The following is a 16,918-nucleotide window of genomic DNA, read 5'->3' on the forward strand; positions in this document are numbered from 1 at the left end:
AGGGTGTTGCTAATTGGCTTTGCAGAACAGTAGGCAAATTTGTCCTTAAAGCAACTGTGACTTTGTTTGCCAGCCAGCACAAATGCAGATCACCAACATCAGTTTCTCTGACAACCTCAGGGATGTTTCTGTAACTAATTCTGAAAAAGATGTGACTATTCACATTAGAACCGCTGAAGCTATTCCAAGCAACCTAATGAGTCTTCTCATTCGGGCAGTCACTTGTTTCTTGCAAACTCCAAGCTGGTGTTTCTAAGTGCTTCATTGAAGAAGTTCAAAAATATTCATCATAAACTGATTGGACTGATAAATCTAAGTGCTAAACTTTGCCAAGAAAAAGAAAAAAATGGACTTCTGGTATGTCTTCAAAATCAGTTGCCTCTAGGAATTTCCTGTACCATGCTCAAATTAGTTTTAATCCAACAGTATATTATTTTGACTGACCTTGTGCATATTTCTTTAAAAAATAGTCAAGAGATATTTTGCTAACTAGATCGCTTTTGTGATAAAAATACATTTAAAAATAAATGCCTATTTTGGGTGCAACACTCAGATTACTTAATTTTTAAAAAATAAAGTTTTTTGGTACCCATCTACGTATCTATACCAACATGCAGAGCCAAGAGTTCCTGCTGATTTTACAATTCCTTTGGGTTATGTAATTCATATTATTCTGCTGATAATAAGACATATGAAGCAGCATTTTGCTGTATTGACATGGCCTGGCCAAGAACAACAAGGAAAAGAAATAGCATTAAAAAAACTGGCAAAATGTTTATAAATTCTAATCCTCTGCACATGAATAAATACATCTGACAAAGAGCAGAGTCCCTCAAAAAGGCCCTTCTTGACCTTCTTAATTTGAGTTCAATTGCATGTTCAGTGTTGAGAAGCCAAAGTAGGTTCTGCCAATGTTTTAAGCTCAACCTTTACTACATTTTGTTATTTGTGAAAGTGAAATCCCAGATAATAAGTTATAATTGCCCTATTAATCACTTGAAAAGGGAGTTTGAAGGAAAATTAGGATTTGAAATTTCACAACTGGTATCTGAAAGACGTCCTTTTTGTTTTCTTACCTATAGTCTACCACATAAAACTACTGTGAAAACCCACATGTAGGCACTTTTTGAAATGGCGAGGTATAAGAATATGCCTTATATATTCCTTTTCTAAAAGGATGAAATTTAAAACTTCAATGTAGTCATGGCTGTTAGTCATGATGACCTTTGAACTAGAAAAAAAAATACAGAAAACCAGGCCTTGGATTATAAATTATATTGTCAATGAAAGTGAGAAGAACTCTTTGTTCCTGAAGTTGTTTCAAATATTACATTTTCATTTCCTTTTTTCAAATGAATTATAATGTACAACACACATGTATTTTTCTTCCATTTTTCATTTTTAAAAATCATTCTTTCTCTTAGTCTTTTCTTTTCAACTCTGTATACTGATAGACCTGACACACCAAAATTTACCTCTCAAAGTTCAATATATCAAATCTATCTGTTATCCTTAAAGTATCTTGTGGAAAACCTATAGTCTCATTAATATCCTTAAGAAATTTCAATGGAAAAAATACAGAAAGACATAGATTCTTTAAACCTCTCTTTTTTAGTTCATGATCATCAAATTTTAGATTGTGTTTATGTAACTGAAGATAGCCAATGAAAAGGGACAAGATGGTATTTAGGCTATTATAATAACTAAATCAAACGTACTATAAGACATATAGATAATTAAAGTTGATTAAAGTTAAGTATAGCCAATAATCATTTTAGATATCACTTACTGGAATTTTTAGCATGTATATATTCACATGGCCTTGTAAGATTGGCCAGTGACACTTTTATCCCTTCCTCTATGTCAAGCATGGCCTTTCCAAAAATGTAGAGGAAAGGCATATGTTTTGAACTTTAAATTAGGTAACATCCTTCTAATGTCACTAATTGTTCCATGAAAACAGTCTACTTTATCTCTAGGATTAGGTCATATAATAATGCTCTTTGGGCAAGATCTCAGTGCAAAGAGCATACAGGGAAAGGGAGATACAAAATACACTCATTTTGCTTTTTAGTAAACTCAGATAAATTAAAAACAACATATAACTCCACAACTGATTTGAATGTGTTCTGAAATACAGTTATTTCTAAAAGAAAGATTGCTCTATCCAGCAAAGCTTTCATTTAGAATGGAAGGGCAGATGAAGTGCTTCTCAGATAAGGTCAAGTTAAAGGAGTTCATCATCACCAAGTCATTATTATATGAAATGTTAGAAGGATTTATCTAAGAAAAAGAAGATAAAAAACATGTATGGTAAAATGACAGCAAACTCACAATTATTAACAACCACACCTAAAACAAAAACAAAAGCAAACAACTAGAAAAGGAACAGAACCACAGAAATGGAGATCACATGGAAGGTTAGCAACAGGGGAGTGGGAGGAGGAGAGAGGGCAAAAAGTTAGAGAATAAGTAGCATAGATGGTAGGTAGAAAATAGAGAGGGGGAGGGTAAGAATAGTATGGGAAATGTAGAAGCTAAACTTATAAGTATGACACATGGACATGAACTAAAGGGGGGAATGTAGATGGGAGGGGGTGTGCAGGGTGGAGGGGAGGGAAGGGGGAAAATGGGACTGTAATAGCATAATCAATAAAATATATATTCAAAAATAAAAGAAAGAGATCACAGGAAAATTTACCCCATCCTCACTGGAAATATTCGCTTGGAAGAAAAGAGTGGGCAAAGTGCAGAGATTACAAGAGCATTGTGCTCAAAGAGAGCCAGTGAAATTCTTAATTTCCTTTCACAAAGTTTGAAAAGTAGCTAGCTTTTATAAGCCAGTAACATTTCCTTCTGGACAGCTCAGTCACTCATGGAGCCATAATCCACAGCCTACAGTTAGATTTTCTGCACATCTGGCATAAGCCTTTACAGTGCAAATGTTAAAACCAGTTGGTTTCCTTAAAATGTTTCTATATTTAAAATCAAACAACTTGAGAATATAGGTGAATATGTAAATTGCATTATCTGGTAGGCAAATAGAACAGCCCAACATTATCTTATAAGTAGAAGTAGCATTTATATTTTCCACTCCTTGATCAGCACAGAAACTCCCCAACATTCTGTTTGACATTATTTGTTCTTAGGAATCTTAGAAAGACTCTAATATATAGAAAATCTTAGACACCTTGAACTATGCTTGATCTGAAATAGCAGTCCACTAGTAACAACACTAATCATTAAATAGTTATATCCTTTGGGTTATTGAGCTGTCTAAAATTATACACAAAGACAAGTTTTCTCTCTCATATTTTCCTTCAAGTTAAAAATGTACATATTTACTTTAATAAATATGGCACAATCATCATGTCAAAACACTATATGTCTTAAATAATGATGACAATAAAACTTATATGTTCAGTGTGCAGAAGATACTGTTTCCCCTCCATAAATAATATAAGCACAAGCATGAGCTACTTTAAAAAACATTGTGAATCACAGATATTAAAAATGATTGTGTATTGTCTATTGCATTAAAAAGTCGATTTAAAAATTCATAAAAAAGAAAAATAAATTAAAAAGTTGTAACATCTTTATACATTCCCTATAAAAATAAATCAATAATTAATCTATATAAACTTTCAAATACTTGTGGAATTATAATAAACTGGTCCAAAAGCTTGATCTAGAAGTGAACCTCATGATAATTTGATGTGAAATCTACAGAGTAGTCAGAAAAATGTATATGTGGTATGAAAGAAAAAAGAATGCTCTTTGGCAACATAGATTCAAGTTCAAATCTTGGATCTAATGTATTCTGGCTGCCTGATTTTGAATGGATTTCTTAAACCTCTTTGACTCACTATAAACATCTGTAAGATAGAAATAATATCTATCTCCTGGAGAATTCATAAATGGTGACAAGATAAAAAGAGTTTGTCAATATTTTTAAGACTCCACCAAGACAGAGACATAGGAGGTGCCTGAATTTTCTCTTCTCACACGTGCACCAAATGTACAGCGACACATAAAGTGATTCCCTCTGAGAGAATCCAGAAATTAGCTGAATGACTCCTACACACTGAGTAAGTGAGAAAATACCCACATTGAATGTGTAGGAAAGGCTGAGACACACTTTCACCATAAACCCATCCTTGGAACAGCATCATACAATTGGAAGGGACCCCAAATTTCCAGTTTTTTCCTGAGGAGTGAAGGGTTTGGAACATATATCTAGCATCCTATCTTTTAAGTTTGTCATCCCAAAAATGGTCTCCTAAAATACCTAGCTATAAAAGCTAGTCTTCATGAGTCCTACAGGACTTTAGCAAACAAAGAAACAGTTCTTAACAGATGTGAGAGCACTTGCCATGACTATTTCCCCAGGGCTCAAAGCAGAGCAAGTGAGGGAAAAAGCCCATCTCCCAGTCTTTCCCTGGAAAGGGAAGTACATACTTTACAAGCTGCTGCCGAGGGAGTCTGGCTTCTAATTAGCACGCATCAAGGTGCTGGCTGTGATTTTCCCCAGAGCCTAAAAGAGCTGGTGGGCACTTCTGCCTTCTATTTCTGGTTTACCTCAACAATAAAACCAACCTACCAATATCTACTTAGAAGGAGCTTTTTCATATATCTAGCACCCCAGCTTTTATGGCTGTTACCCAAAGGATCAGCCCTCAAATTACCTAGCTCGGATAGCCAACATAGCATGCTTTCATGAGTCCCACAAGACTATGGCAAACAAAAAGTGTTTAAGCATGCACAGGAGCAACTCCCACCTGCCACAGGCTATATACCCAGGCCCAGTGCAGAAGGAACAGGCAAATATTCCCATGTCACAGTTTCTTTACGGAGGGGATCCAGCTTTCAGTCAGCCTACATGTAGGGGCTGACTGTAATCCTCACCTTAGGGACACTGACAGTTCTTGGCATACACTCAACCACTGGGAGCCACTGACTGGGAGCTACAGTCAACAAAGACTGTAGCTTATATGATCACAAAGGTTTGGGTGGTGAACAGTATCTTGCACTGGGCTGTTTGATGAAGTTCATCTTCTACATGAAACCAATCTGTCAAGACTGGGAGGGTGGCTATTATGTACAATGTGCACAAACCAATAAAGAGAGTCAAGAAAAATGAAAACAAAACAAAACAAAACAAAAAACAACCCAGGGGAATATATTATAAGCAAAAGAAGACATATATTCAGAAATTAATGAAAGTAATCTTAATGATATGAAGATAAATGATTTACCCAAAAGTATTCAAAATATCAATCATAAAGATGATTACTGAGATTGGGAGAGATACACATAAACAGAATATTTAACCCAAGAGATAGGTAATAGTAAAGGGTACTAAACAGAGATCATAGAGCTGAAGAATACACTAACTGAACATTTCAATAGAGTTCAACAGTAAAGTAGATCAAATGGAAGAAAGGATCAGTGATCAGGGTACTGTAAGACTGGACATTGAAACTCACCCAATCAGAGTAACAAAAAGAAAAAAAAATATATGAAAAAACAATGAAGGTAACTTAAAGGACTTACAGGACACCATAAAGCCAACCAACATATACATTATAGGGGTTAAAGAAGAAAAGAGAAGGAAAAAGGCCAAAAGCTTATTTGAGAAAATAATGGCTGAAAATTATCCTAATTTGGGAAAAGAAACAGACATTCAAACCCAGGAAACCCAAAGACACCAATTAAGATGGCACTAAAGAGTCACACCAGGCACATTATAATTTAATTGTAAAAAGTTAAAGATAAAGAGAAGATCTTTAAAGCAACAAAAGAAAAGCAACTTGCTACATTTAAGAGAAAAAATAAGATTATGAATACATTTTTCAGCAGAAACTGCATACCAGTAGGAAATGGGATGAGATATTTAAAGTGCAGTGAGAAAAAACTTCCAACCAAGAATACTTTACCCAGTAAAGTTGTCCTTAAGAAGAATAGTTTTGTAAACAAACAAAAGCTGAAGAATTCTGCACCACTAGTTTGATGTTAAAAGAAATGTGAAGAGGAATTCTTCAAGTTGAAATGAAAGGATGGTAACTAGTAATATGAAAACTTATAAGAATATAAAACTCACTGGAAAAGGTAAGTGCATATTTAAATTCAGAATACTCTGATATTGTAATTGTGGTAAATAACTTTTAACTCTAGTGTAAAGGTTAAAAGATGAAAGTATTAAAATAACTATAACTATAATAATGGGCACACAATATAAAAAAAGATTTTATTTGTGACTTCAAAAATATAAATTGAGGGAAGGCAGTGTAAAAATGTAGAGCTTTTGTTTGCATTAGAAGTTAAGATGTTATCAGCTTAAAATACACTATAATAACTAGACAATGCTTTCTGCAAGCATCATGGTAACCACAAAACAAAAACTGACAGTAGGTAAGCAAAAGGTAAAAAAATGAGAATCAAACATACCAGTATGGAAAAATAATCAATACCAAGAGAGGAAGTAAAGAACTATGAAACAGCCAGAAAACAGCAAGATGACAATACTAAGCCCATATATATTAATCACTACTTTAAATGAATATGGACTAAATTTTCCAATCAAAAGACATAGAGTGACTGAATGGATAAAACTGTGTGCTGCCTTTTAAGAGAATCACTTCAGTTTTAAGGACACACAGGCTGAAAGTAAAGTGATGGAAAAGATATACCATGCCAATGGAACCCAGAGGAAAGCAGAGTTAGGTATATGAGAAAAAATGAACTTTAAGTTGAAAACTATAATTAGAGATAAAGAAAGTCATTATATAATGATAATATGGTCAATTTATCAAGCAGGTAGAAGAACTGTAACTGTGTCTAACGTAAGAATACTTTAATTTGCAAAGCAAATATTAACACATCTAAAGGGAGAAATAGAAAAAAATTACAGTAGTAGTAGGGGGCATTAATAACCAATTTTCAACAACTGATAGATCATCTAGACATAAAAGCTACGAGGAAACACTGGGCTTAAACTATACGTTAGAGTATAAGAAGCTAACAGACACATCAGAGCATTCCACCCAGTGCCAACAGAATGTACATTCTTCTCCAGCACACATAGAACATTCTCCAGGATAGATCATGTGTGAGGCCACAAAACCAGTCTTAGCAAATTTAGAAAGATTAAAATCATCCCAGGCATTTTTTTCCAACTACAATGGCATGAAACTAGAAATCAATTACAAGAAGAATACTTAAAAAATTACAAATACATGGTAATTTAATAGTATGCTCCTAAACAACCAATGGGCCAAATAAGAAACCAAAACAAACAAAAAAAATATTGAGGTAAATAAAAATGGAAACACACCACACCACAATTTATGGGATGCAGCAAAAGCAGTTCTTGGAGGGAAGTTGATGGTGATAAATGCCTACATTAAGAAACAAAACTCATAGACATAGAGAACAAATTGATGGTCACGGGATGGGAAGGGGTTTGGGGGGATGGATAAAAAAGGTGAAAGGGATTAGAAGTACAAACTGTCAGTTATAAAAAGAGTCATGGGGATGTACGGAACAGCAAAGGAATATAGTAATAACATAATAACTATGTATGGTGTCAGATGGGTACTAAACAGTGTGATCATTTTCTAAGCTGAATAAATTTCTAATCACTGTGTTGTACACCTGAAACTGTATGTCAACTATAATTGGAAAATTAATCAATTAAAAAAGGGAAGATCTTATATAAACAACCTAATTTTATACCTCAGGAAATTACACAAAGAAGACTAAACTAAGCCCAAGGTAGCAGAAGGAAATAAATAAAGGTCAGAGTAGGAAGAAGAAAATAGAAACTAAAAACACAATTAAAAAATCTATGAAACTTAGAAGTGGTTTTATAAAAGAAAAAACAAAACTGACAAACCTTACCAAGAATAAGAAAAAAAGGAGAAGCCTCAATTTTATTAATTGATTTTATTAATAAAAAAAAATGAAAGAGGGCATGACAACTGATAGCAGAGAATTACAAATGATAATAAAATGGCTATGAAGAATTAAATGCTAACATGTTAGATAATATAAAAGAAGTGGATAAATTCTTAGAAACATCAAAACTATGCAACTGAATCAGAAAATTTAGAAAATCTGAACATACCAATAAGGAAACTGAATCAGTAATCATAGACCTCCTAACAAAGGAAAATCCAGAATCATATGGCTTTACTAGTAAATTCTACCACTTTAAATGGAAAATATTTCATGTTCATGGCTCAGAAGACTTAATATTTTAAAACATTCATAGCATCCAAAGTGATCTATAGATTCAATGTAATCCCTATCAAAAGGCATTTTTCAGAGAAATAGAAAAAAAATCCTGAAATTTATATGCAGCCACAACAGACCCCAAATAGCCAGAGCAGTCTTGAGAAAGAAGAATAATGCTTGAGATATCACTCTTCCTGATCTAAAACTACACTACGATAGTCAACACAGTGTGATGTGGGCATTAAAAACAGACAAATAGATTAATGGAACAGAAAAGAGAACCAAGAAATAAATCCATGCATATATGGTCAATTGCTCTTCAACAAAGGAACCAGGAATATATAGTGGCAAAAGGCAGTCTTTTCAATAAATGGTGTTGATGAAACTAGTTAGCCATATGCAATAGAATGAAAGTGGACCCCTTTGTTACATTATACAGAAAAATAAATTCCAAACTGATTAAAATGTAAATGTAAGACTTGAAATCATAAGACTCTTAGAAGAAAACACAGCAGGTAAGCTCCTTGACTTTGGTCTTGACTATGGTTTTTTGGATTAGATACCAAAAGCAAAGGCCACAAAAGCAAAAATAAATAAGTGGGACCACATCAAACAAAAAGGTTCTACACAGCAAAGGAAATCCTCAAAATGAAAAGGCAGCTATGGAATGGGAGAAAATATTTGTAAACCATGTATCCAATAAGGGGTTAATATCTAAAGCATATCAGGAACTCATACAACTTATTGCCTAAATAAATAAATAAATAAACCAGTTAAAAATGGGAAAAGGGTTCTGAATTCAAAATCCAAGTAGATGATTTTCCAAAGAAGACTTACAAATGCCCAATAGCACATAAAAAGACGCTCAACATCAATTATCATCAGGAAATGCGAGTCAAAACCACAATTAGCCATTCTCTCACACATTGTTAGGGTGTGCATTACCAAAAAGAAAAGAAATAAATGTTGGTGAGAATGTGGAAAAAAGGAACATTTGTATATTGTTCATGGGACAGTATACTGAGTACAGCCACTATGGAAAACAGTAGGAGGTTCTTCAAAATATTAAAAATAGAACTGCTGTATGACCCAGCAATCCCACTTCTGGGTAATATTGAAAGGAAATAAAATCACCACAACATAAGTGTCCACTGACAGATGAATGAATAAAGAAAACATGATATGTCTACGTGTTGATATGTAGATGTGTAGATATGTAGATATTTAGATATATATAGATATTTAGATATATGTAGATATGTAGTGTGTGTAGATATATGTAGATATATGTAGATATAGATATGTGAATATTATTCAGCCTTAAAAAAGAAGGAAATCTTGTCATTTATAACAACATGGATAAAATCTTGTCATTTGCAACATCTTGGAAGGCATTATGCTAAGTGAAAAAAGCCAGATAGAGAAAGAACAAATAAAAAGTACTACATGGTGTCACTTATGAGAAACCAAAAAAAAAATCAAACTCAGAGAAACAAAGAGTAGAATGTTGGTCACCAGGGGAGAGGGGGAAGGGGAAAGGGTATGGGTGTGGTGGTAGTGGTAGGTGAAGATGGGAAAAGTTTGGTAAAAATGTTTTAAACATTTAGTTGTAAGATAAATAAGTTTGAGGATCTGATGTAGAACATGGTAACTATAGTTGATAATACTGTATTGTATAATGGAAATTTGCTAAGAGAGTAGAACGAAACTACTCACCAAAAGGAAAAAAAAAACAAAACAAAAACCAAAAGCAACTACATGAGATGATGAATGTGTGAAATTAACATAATGGTAAAAATCATTTCATAATGTATATTGTACACTTTAAATACATTACAATTTTGTCAATTATACCTTAATAAAGCTAAACTTTTTTTTTTTTTAAAAAAAAGCTTTTTCCCCTATGAAGTAACATAATCCTACTGAAAATGTCAAGAGATATCTTTGAGCTATCTCTTTTTCAATGTTCATTAGTGAGGTCAATATGCAAAGCATTTCTCTTCCCAAGGGTTATCTTATTTATTGAGTTCTGCCAATAAGTTGATTGTGGAGGGTGCAATGTAGATCCTATGATGGGGCAAAAGTTACTGCATATCACATGAGAATATGTAAACTCCCCTTACCTAAGGCTTATCTTCTTTCTTAGAATTGTAAGAGCAACATTGTGCTGAGTACATGGAATTGTTTTTTTAAAAAAGACAAAAATATGCATGCATACATTCCTTGTCCTTGACCCTTGCTCTCTTGTACTTTTAGTTAGTGTTTTTTTTTTTTACCTCATTTCCAAGAAGGGCATTTACACAAGCTTCTGATGCATCACAGATGGCTGTGAGATCATGTCCTCCTTCTAGAGCCAACACCACACGTCCATCAGCCAATGTCATCAATTGCTTCGTCAAATGACCAAAGCCTACCAAAATACAAAAAAAATTTCAAAGTATTAAATCAAGAGAGAACATCTGTAGAGTATAATAGTGATAGAGCATTTTATTTTTTGCATGTCCTTTCTCAGCATTTTCCATGTGTTAACTCATTTAATACTCACAATAACTTGAAAAATGAGGTCCTAGTATCTTTATTTACAAATGAGGGAACCAAAACTCAAGACCCTAATAGGTAAGAAGTATCAAAACCAAGATTTGCACCAGTCAATATGGCTCTAAGCATGGCATAGAACATTCACAAAACATTCTATATGTACCTGGAACAAAAAAATTAGTATATGACCAATGTTAATAAGGTAAATAATGCCATCCACTTGACATTTGTTTCCTGTCTCTGTTATCTGCCTTTATCTTCATTATAAAGGAAATTTTCTATGTATCACCTCAAATTACTATCACATTAGACTTTTACAGGTATGTAAGAATTCCAGTTTAGATACAACCTTCACAACATTTGGAGTGATTGGCCAAGGGAGTAGGTGAATAATGGCCTGTTACAGGGTTCTTGTTTAGTATAAGTAGGGACCTTTCTATTTCCATGCTTGGAATTAGATTTTATTATGAATAGATGTTGGATTTAATTAAATGGCCTCTTTACACCAAAAGATGGGTTTTCTCCTATAATTCTATAGTGTGAGTTAACATTACTATTTCTAATTATTAACCCATATTGAATTTATGGATTAAAATGTTTGCTTGTGATGTATTACCCTTTTTATACACAGCTGGATTTGTTTCACTAATGTTTTGTTTAGGGTTTTTTTTTCATCTATGTTCACGAACAGGCTTACTCTAATATTTCCCATTCTTGTATTGATCATAATGACTTTTGACATGGTTGAGATCTTTTCCCATTGTCTGACTCTAGAATGGTGTGTAGAAATCCTCTGGAAAACCATTTGAGTCTTGCATTTTCTTTGAGAAAGATTTTAAACTATTGATAGAATTTCTTTAGGGATTATAGGACTACTCATGCTTTCAATATCTTCTAAAGTTATAGTTGCAAAGAAATATATTTTTATTTAAGTGTTCAAATTTATTGAAATAAAGTTTTAATTGTCTCCATTTTCTTATTTGAACCTCTAATTAGATATACATGTTCATTGTCATTATATCCTCAATGTCTTTAAGTTTTCTTTCATATTTTCTATGTACCTCTCTGTCCCGCATTATGTATTCTTTTGATTTAGATCTATTATCCAGACTTGTTCTCCAGATGTGTCTGTTTATCACTTTTACTGATATTTTCATTTCAGTGATTATATTGTTCAATTCTAGATGTTCCACTTGGTTACATTTTATATCTTCCTAGTCATTTTCATAGTTTCTCAGTCTTATGTTTTTGTTTCTTCCTTTAGATGTAATTATTTTATATTCTGTATCTGCTATTTGAAGTCCTTATCATTTAGTTTTAGTGTTTGTTGTTTCTTCTGATTAACCATCATGATATCTTAACTTTCCTGTGTTTCTTGAATTTTTTTAGCTCATATTCATTGGAACTTAATATGTGAGAAGTATTTGAAGCCTGAGTTGAATGTGATACTTATTTTTGAAACCTCGGATGAGTGTGATTTTGTTTGCCTCTGCTGGATGACTGGGACACTACCAACTAGAATCAATTTTAAATTGTTAGATTGAAGGGCTATTTGTTAATTGCAAATGTGGGTCCCAAAATTTGATAACAAAATCTTATGGGAAAGAAATTAACTTTTTTTTTCCTTTCTAAAATTTCCTTTGAAATTTTATTGATAGCCATATCTCAGATAGATTTATTGTTTTATTTGGCAGTATTTCCTTTCCTCCTATTCATCCTTTTCCTTAGATTTGGCCCTTTGACATTCCTTCTTCCTTCTGGTCTCCAATCAAAACCCTCCCCTTCATGGACACAAGACTTTGAGTCTCTTTCCTGTATGTAGTAGTCTATAATATTCAAGCTCTAGCCACAAGGCTAGAATTTGCTCATGTTCTTTCATCTTTTTAGAAGTCATTCATAAACTCAGAAGAGTAGTTTTGATATTTTCATGTAGGAGTATTTCAGGCAGGATATGTAGTTCTTCATATTGCCAAATGTAAATGTTTCTCATTTAACATTTTTAAAAAGTTAAGATTTCATTCAACCTGCCGAATTTCAGGGGCAATTGCAAATGATAAAAAAGAATAAGTGAAAATAAATAAAACTGCCCAGGCTGGTATGGCTCAATGGATTGAGCACTGGACTGCAAAATGATGAGTCACCAGTTCAATTTCCAGTCAGGGCACATGCCTGGGTTGCGGGGCTTGTTGCCAGTAGGGGATGTGGGAGAGGCAACCACACATTCATGTATCCCTCTCTCTCTCCCTCCCTTCCCCTCTGTCTAAAAAATAAATAAATTTTAATCAATTATATTTTTAAATAATAAATTTTATTTTTAAAGTAGTTTTGGGTTTACAGAAAAAGTAAGCAAAAAGTACAGAGTTCCCCAAAACCATTCCATCCCTTCACTGTTGTTTCCTGTTTAACATCTTGCATTAATGGGGTATATTTCTTAGAACTGATAAGCCAATATTGATACATTATTGTTAACAAAAGTCTATGGTTAGGATTCATTGTGTTGTATGGTTCTATAGGCTTTAACAAATGCACAATGTCATGAGCCCATCATTTTAGTATCCTATGAAACAGCTTCACTACCCTAAAAGTCCTCTGGCCTCCACCTATTCATCCCTCCTCTATACCCAACCAACCCTACACACTAATAATCTTTTTTGTGTCTATAGTTGGTGTTCATTTTTCAATATTTACATTAATTCCAATTTTTAATTTCTTGCACTATTCATTCTAAAGTACAAAAATTATCTTATTTTACCTTTTTCATACAATACTTAATACTATCTAGAATATTTCTACATCTATGAAAATTGAAAGAATAACCTTACATATAGAAATACATGTTCTGCATTCTGCAAGTGTGCCTAGGCTGTATTCAAACCCAACTTCCAGTCCTCTCTTAGGTCTTGTGGTCTTTGTCTGAAAAGAATGAAAATTCTTGGAATAGAGTTAGAAGAACTAAATAAAAGTCTATAAAATTTGTCAAACAATGAGAATCACCACCCCCTCAACTGAACTAAGTAGCTTTCATTTTGGGACAATTAAATAATATCATCTTAATCCTTGGTATGCATACAGATACCCATCCAATAAACCAGAAATGTCCAGAATTTCAGCTCCAGTCTGGTGCTTGAGGCTAGCCATGGACAAGATGTGTTCACTTCCCCACTGCCTTGAAACAGCTCAGTGTGTTGAGTCTATCTATACACTTAGCTGTTATTTTGATGGAAGTCAAAATAGTCACTTTGTAATTATCCTATGTTTCTAAATAGTTGGTAAAATATTCTAAAAGTGATTTAAAAATCAGGTAACAAGTTCTTTCAAGTATTGTAACATTTCTCACTTCCTATGGAGCTCATGTTGATACCAAAAGGAATCTTTTCCACAAGCCACTTAGGAATGAGACTGACCACACTAAACTTCACTTATCTGATTACTATAAAAAGAATAGTTAAGCTTTTGGAAAATGTGTAATGCAAAGATCTGATTCTGAAAGCTTAGAAATGTTCTTGGCCTATGTCAAGGTTAATAGCATATAGTAATTAGTTCCACTCTAGAAGATAAAAAAACAAACAATACTCTTAATACTCATAGACAAATTTTCCTGGTAATCATACTGCTAAATATCATGAACAACTTTTCCTATACTCTAAACCAGGGTACAGTAATAACTGAAAAAAATATAATAAGGAATCAACCCAGAACACTCTATCTTTCTTACTGAAGGGTCCTCGCCATCGAGAGTTCAATTATCCAAAGTCACTACTGAGCAGATCCAATCACATGGATTTAAAAACAAAATGGAGTGCAAAAGTCTCAAATCTGATTTAAATTCACTCTTTCCTCTGGGAATAAAGAAAAAGGCCCATAAAATACCAAACTTAGATGGGATAGTAAAAAGTGGAAGGAGAGAATGGAATGAAGCTAATCTTTGATCTCTATCCAAATTCCTCTTTCTTTTACCTACAGGGTTTATTTCCATTCACATGTTACCCATGTGATCTCTGGAGCCACAGACTGAGGCAGCTGAACTCTAAGCTATGCATGCGGAAAACATTCAAGCCAAGAAATGAAATTTCTACATGGTTTGTGCCCTCTATCCCAATCAAAGTAAAGAGGTCGAGAATAATTTTTAGGAACCTGAATTATACTGTGTCCATTACTGTTGTATGTATGTATATGTGTATTTAGGATTAGAAAAGCAAACTGTGGCTGCCAATGTCAAGGTATTTTTTCAGGACATGTGAGATAAAATTCTCAGTAGTTTGTGTGTGTGTGTGTGTGTGTGTTTATTTGACTAACAGTCATGTAACACAGTTTTAATAGGCATAATTACAAGCTTCATTTAAGAGTTTTTACTTCTAGCTTCACAAAAGGCACACAAGCTCAGCCTACTTTCCACAGCATACTTAATCTGCACAGTTGAAAAACTGTAGCAGAAACCATAGCTAGCAATGTTTTCATCAAGAGGGCTGGAGAATCCTCAGTGTGAGGGCTGGGATAACGGGGAAAAGGGGAAGGGTTGTCCGAAACATGTGTAAAGGACACAGGGGCAAAGCCAAAGAGGGGTAGGATCGAGGGTGGGAGGTGGGGATGTCTGGGGTTGGGGGGAGTGGTGGGGGAAAATGGAGACAACTGTACTTGAACAACAATAAAAAAAAAGAAAAAGAAGTAATCAGGTGACAAAACATGCCTGTAAACATGATATATCTTGGGCCCAATAAATCACTAGATATGAGAATGGAACTGGAGTTTTGGGTCCAGATATACCTTAGTTTCTGGATTTTCTTTGTGAGGGAAGTACAGAGCTGAGGGAGGGGCCGAATGCCTGGGGCGACAAGATGGGCAGCTCAGGTCCCTGACTGCGACCGAACAGGTACCTATGCACTCAGTCAGCCTCAGCAGTCTCCCCACTGTGATGGAATTCTCTACGGACTTTGTTCCAGAGTGAGATTCGGCACCTTAAACTTCATAAAGGAAATCTAGAAGGAGGCATGAACAAAGTACTACCGTGACAACCACAGTATCACCACTACACTGAAGAATCCTATCTGTTGCCTGGTTGTTTGAAAAAGCATTAAGTTAACTTAATCCAATTTAATTTAAACAACATTAAATTAAAAGAATGAGCAGGAAGCTATACTGGAACAAATCATTTCTTTTGATGACCATACACAGGAGAACTGGTAACTACCAAGACTCAGACACCACTGAGAAAGAGAATTAGAAGAGCATTTCAGTTAAAAAGCCTCTGTTCAGTTCTGTTGATTTGCTAAAAGCAGATTTAATATTTTTTGCTCCTAAAGAGAGTATTAAATAAGTTGTAAATATGATAGTAATTTAACAGTTTCAATTTGAATTTCCTGATGTTCCACGCAGCTTGTTTCTAAGAAGCCATGTTGTGTCAGTACTTTTTTAGTGCAGAAAAATTGTTGGAAAGGAAAAGTTGATCAAAGAAGGCTCAAAGAGTAACTTTGGATAGGTATTTAATAACTAACACAAAAGGATTCATTCTTCACAATAATGCGTCTCAAACACTTCTCTACAATGTTTCCCCAGTTGTTCCCAGAGAAGAGTGGTAGTGAGAGGAAACAACCCTAACTTGCTTTATTTTCATTTCCATTTAAAAACAACTATTTTAAAAATCAAAATTAGGACATGTTGCCTGTAGAAAATTTGGAAAATAGTAGAAAAATAACATAAGAGAGTATAATAATAATAAATATACTATCATATACTATATAAATATATTGTCTACTATTTAATAAGTAATAAACAGTAATAAAATAATTATATACATAAAATAGTAAATCTATAGTCCTACCAACTGGAAATACCAATTCTACTTTTGTGCTATTTTATGCTTGTTATTTTTACATATTTTAAAAATAAAACAGGATCATGTTATACTTTTTTGAACTTATATTTACAAATATCAATTTAGTATAAAACAGTTTTTACACACAGCTTTAATACAATATATTTATTTATTTTTAGAGAGAGGGGAAGGGAGGGATAAAGAGAGACAGGGAAACATCAATGTGTTATTCCCTCTCATGCGCCTCCTGCTGGGGACCTGGTACACAACCCAGGCATGTGCCTTGACTAGGAAGTGAACCAACGACCCTTTGGTTCGCAGACCAGCATTCAA

General features: G+C 33.8%; 1 protein-coding gene across 1 annotated transcript in view; it reads right to left on the bottom strand.

Annotated features, from left to right (window-relative positions):
* The window catches only part of HDAC9 (histone deacetylase 9), an 820,804-nt gene that overhangs the window by 45,527 nt on the left and 758,359 nt on the right, over positions 1–16,918 (bottom strand). Inside the window, exon 24 of the mRNA XM_045827591.1 lies at positions 10,512–10,645. Coding sequence (XP_045683547.1) covers positions 10,512–10,645 — 134 coding nt within the window. The remainder of the gene's footprint in view (positions 1–10,511; positions 10,646–16,918) is intronic.

Source organism: Phyllostomus hastatus, unplaced genomic scaffold, assembly GCF_019186645.2.
Source record: "Phyllostomus hastatus isolate PE091 unplaced genomic scaffold, TTU_PhHast_1.1 phas_scaffold_78, whole genome shotgun sequence".
In the NCBI taxonomy this organism is placed as follows: domain Eukaryota; kingdom Metazoa; phylum Chordata; class Mammalia; order Chiroptera; family Phyllostomidae; genus Phyllostomus; species Phyllostomus hastatus.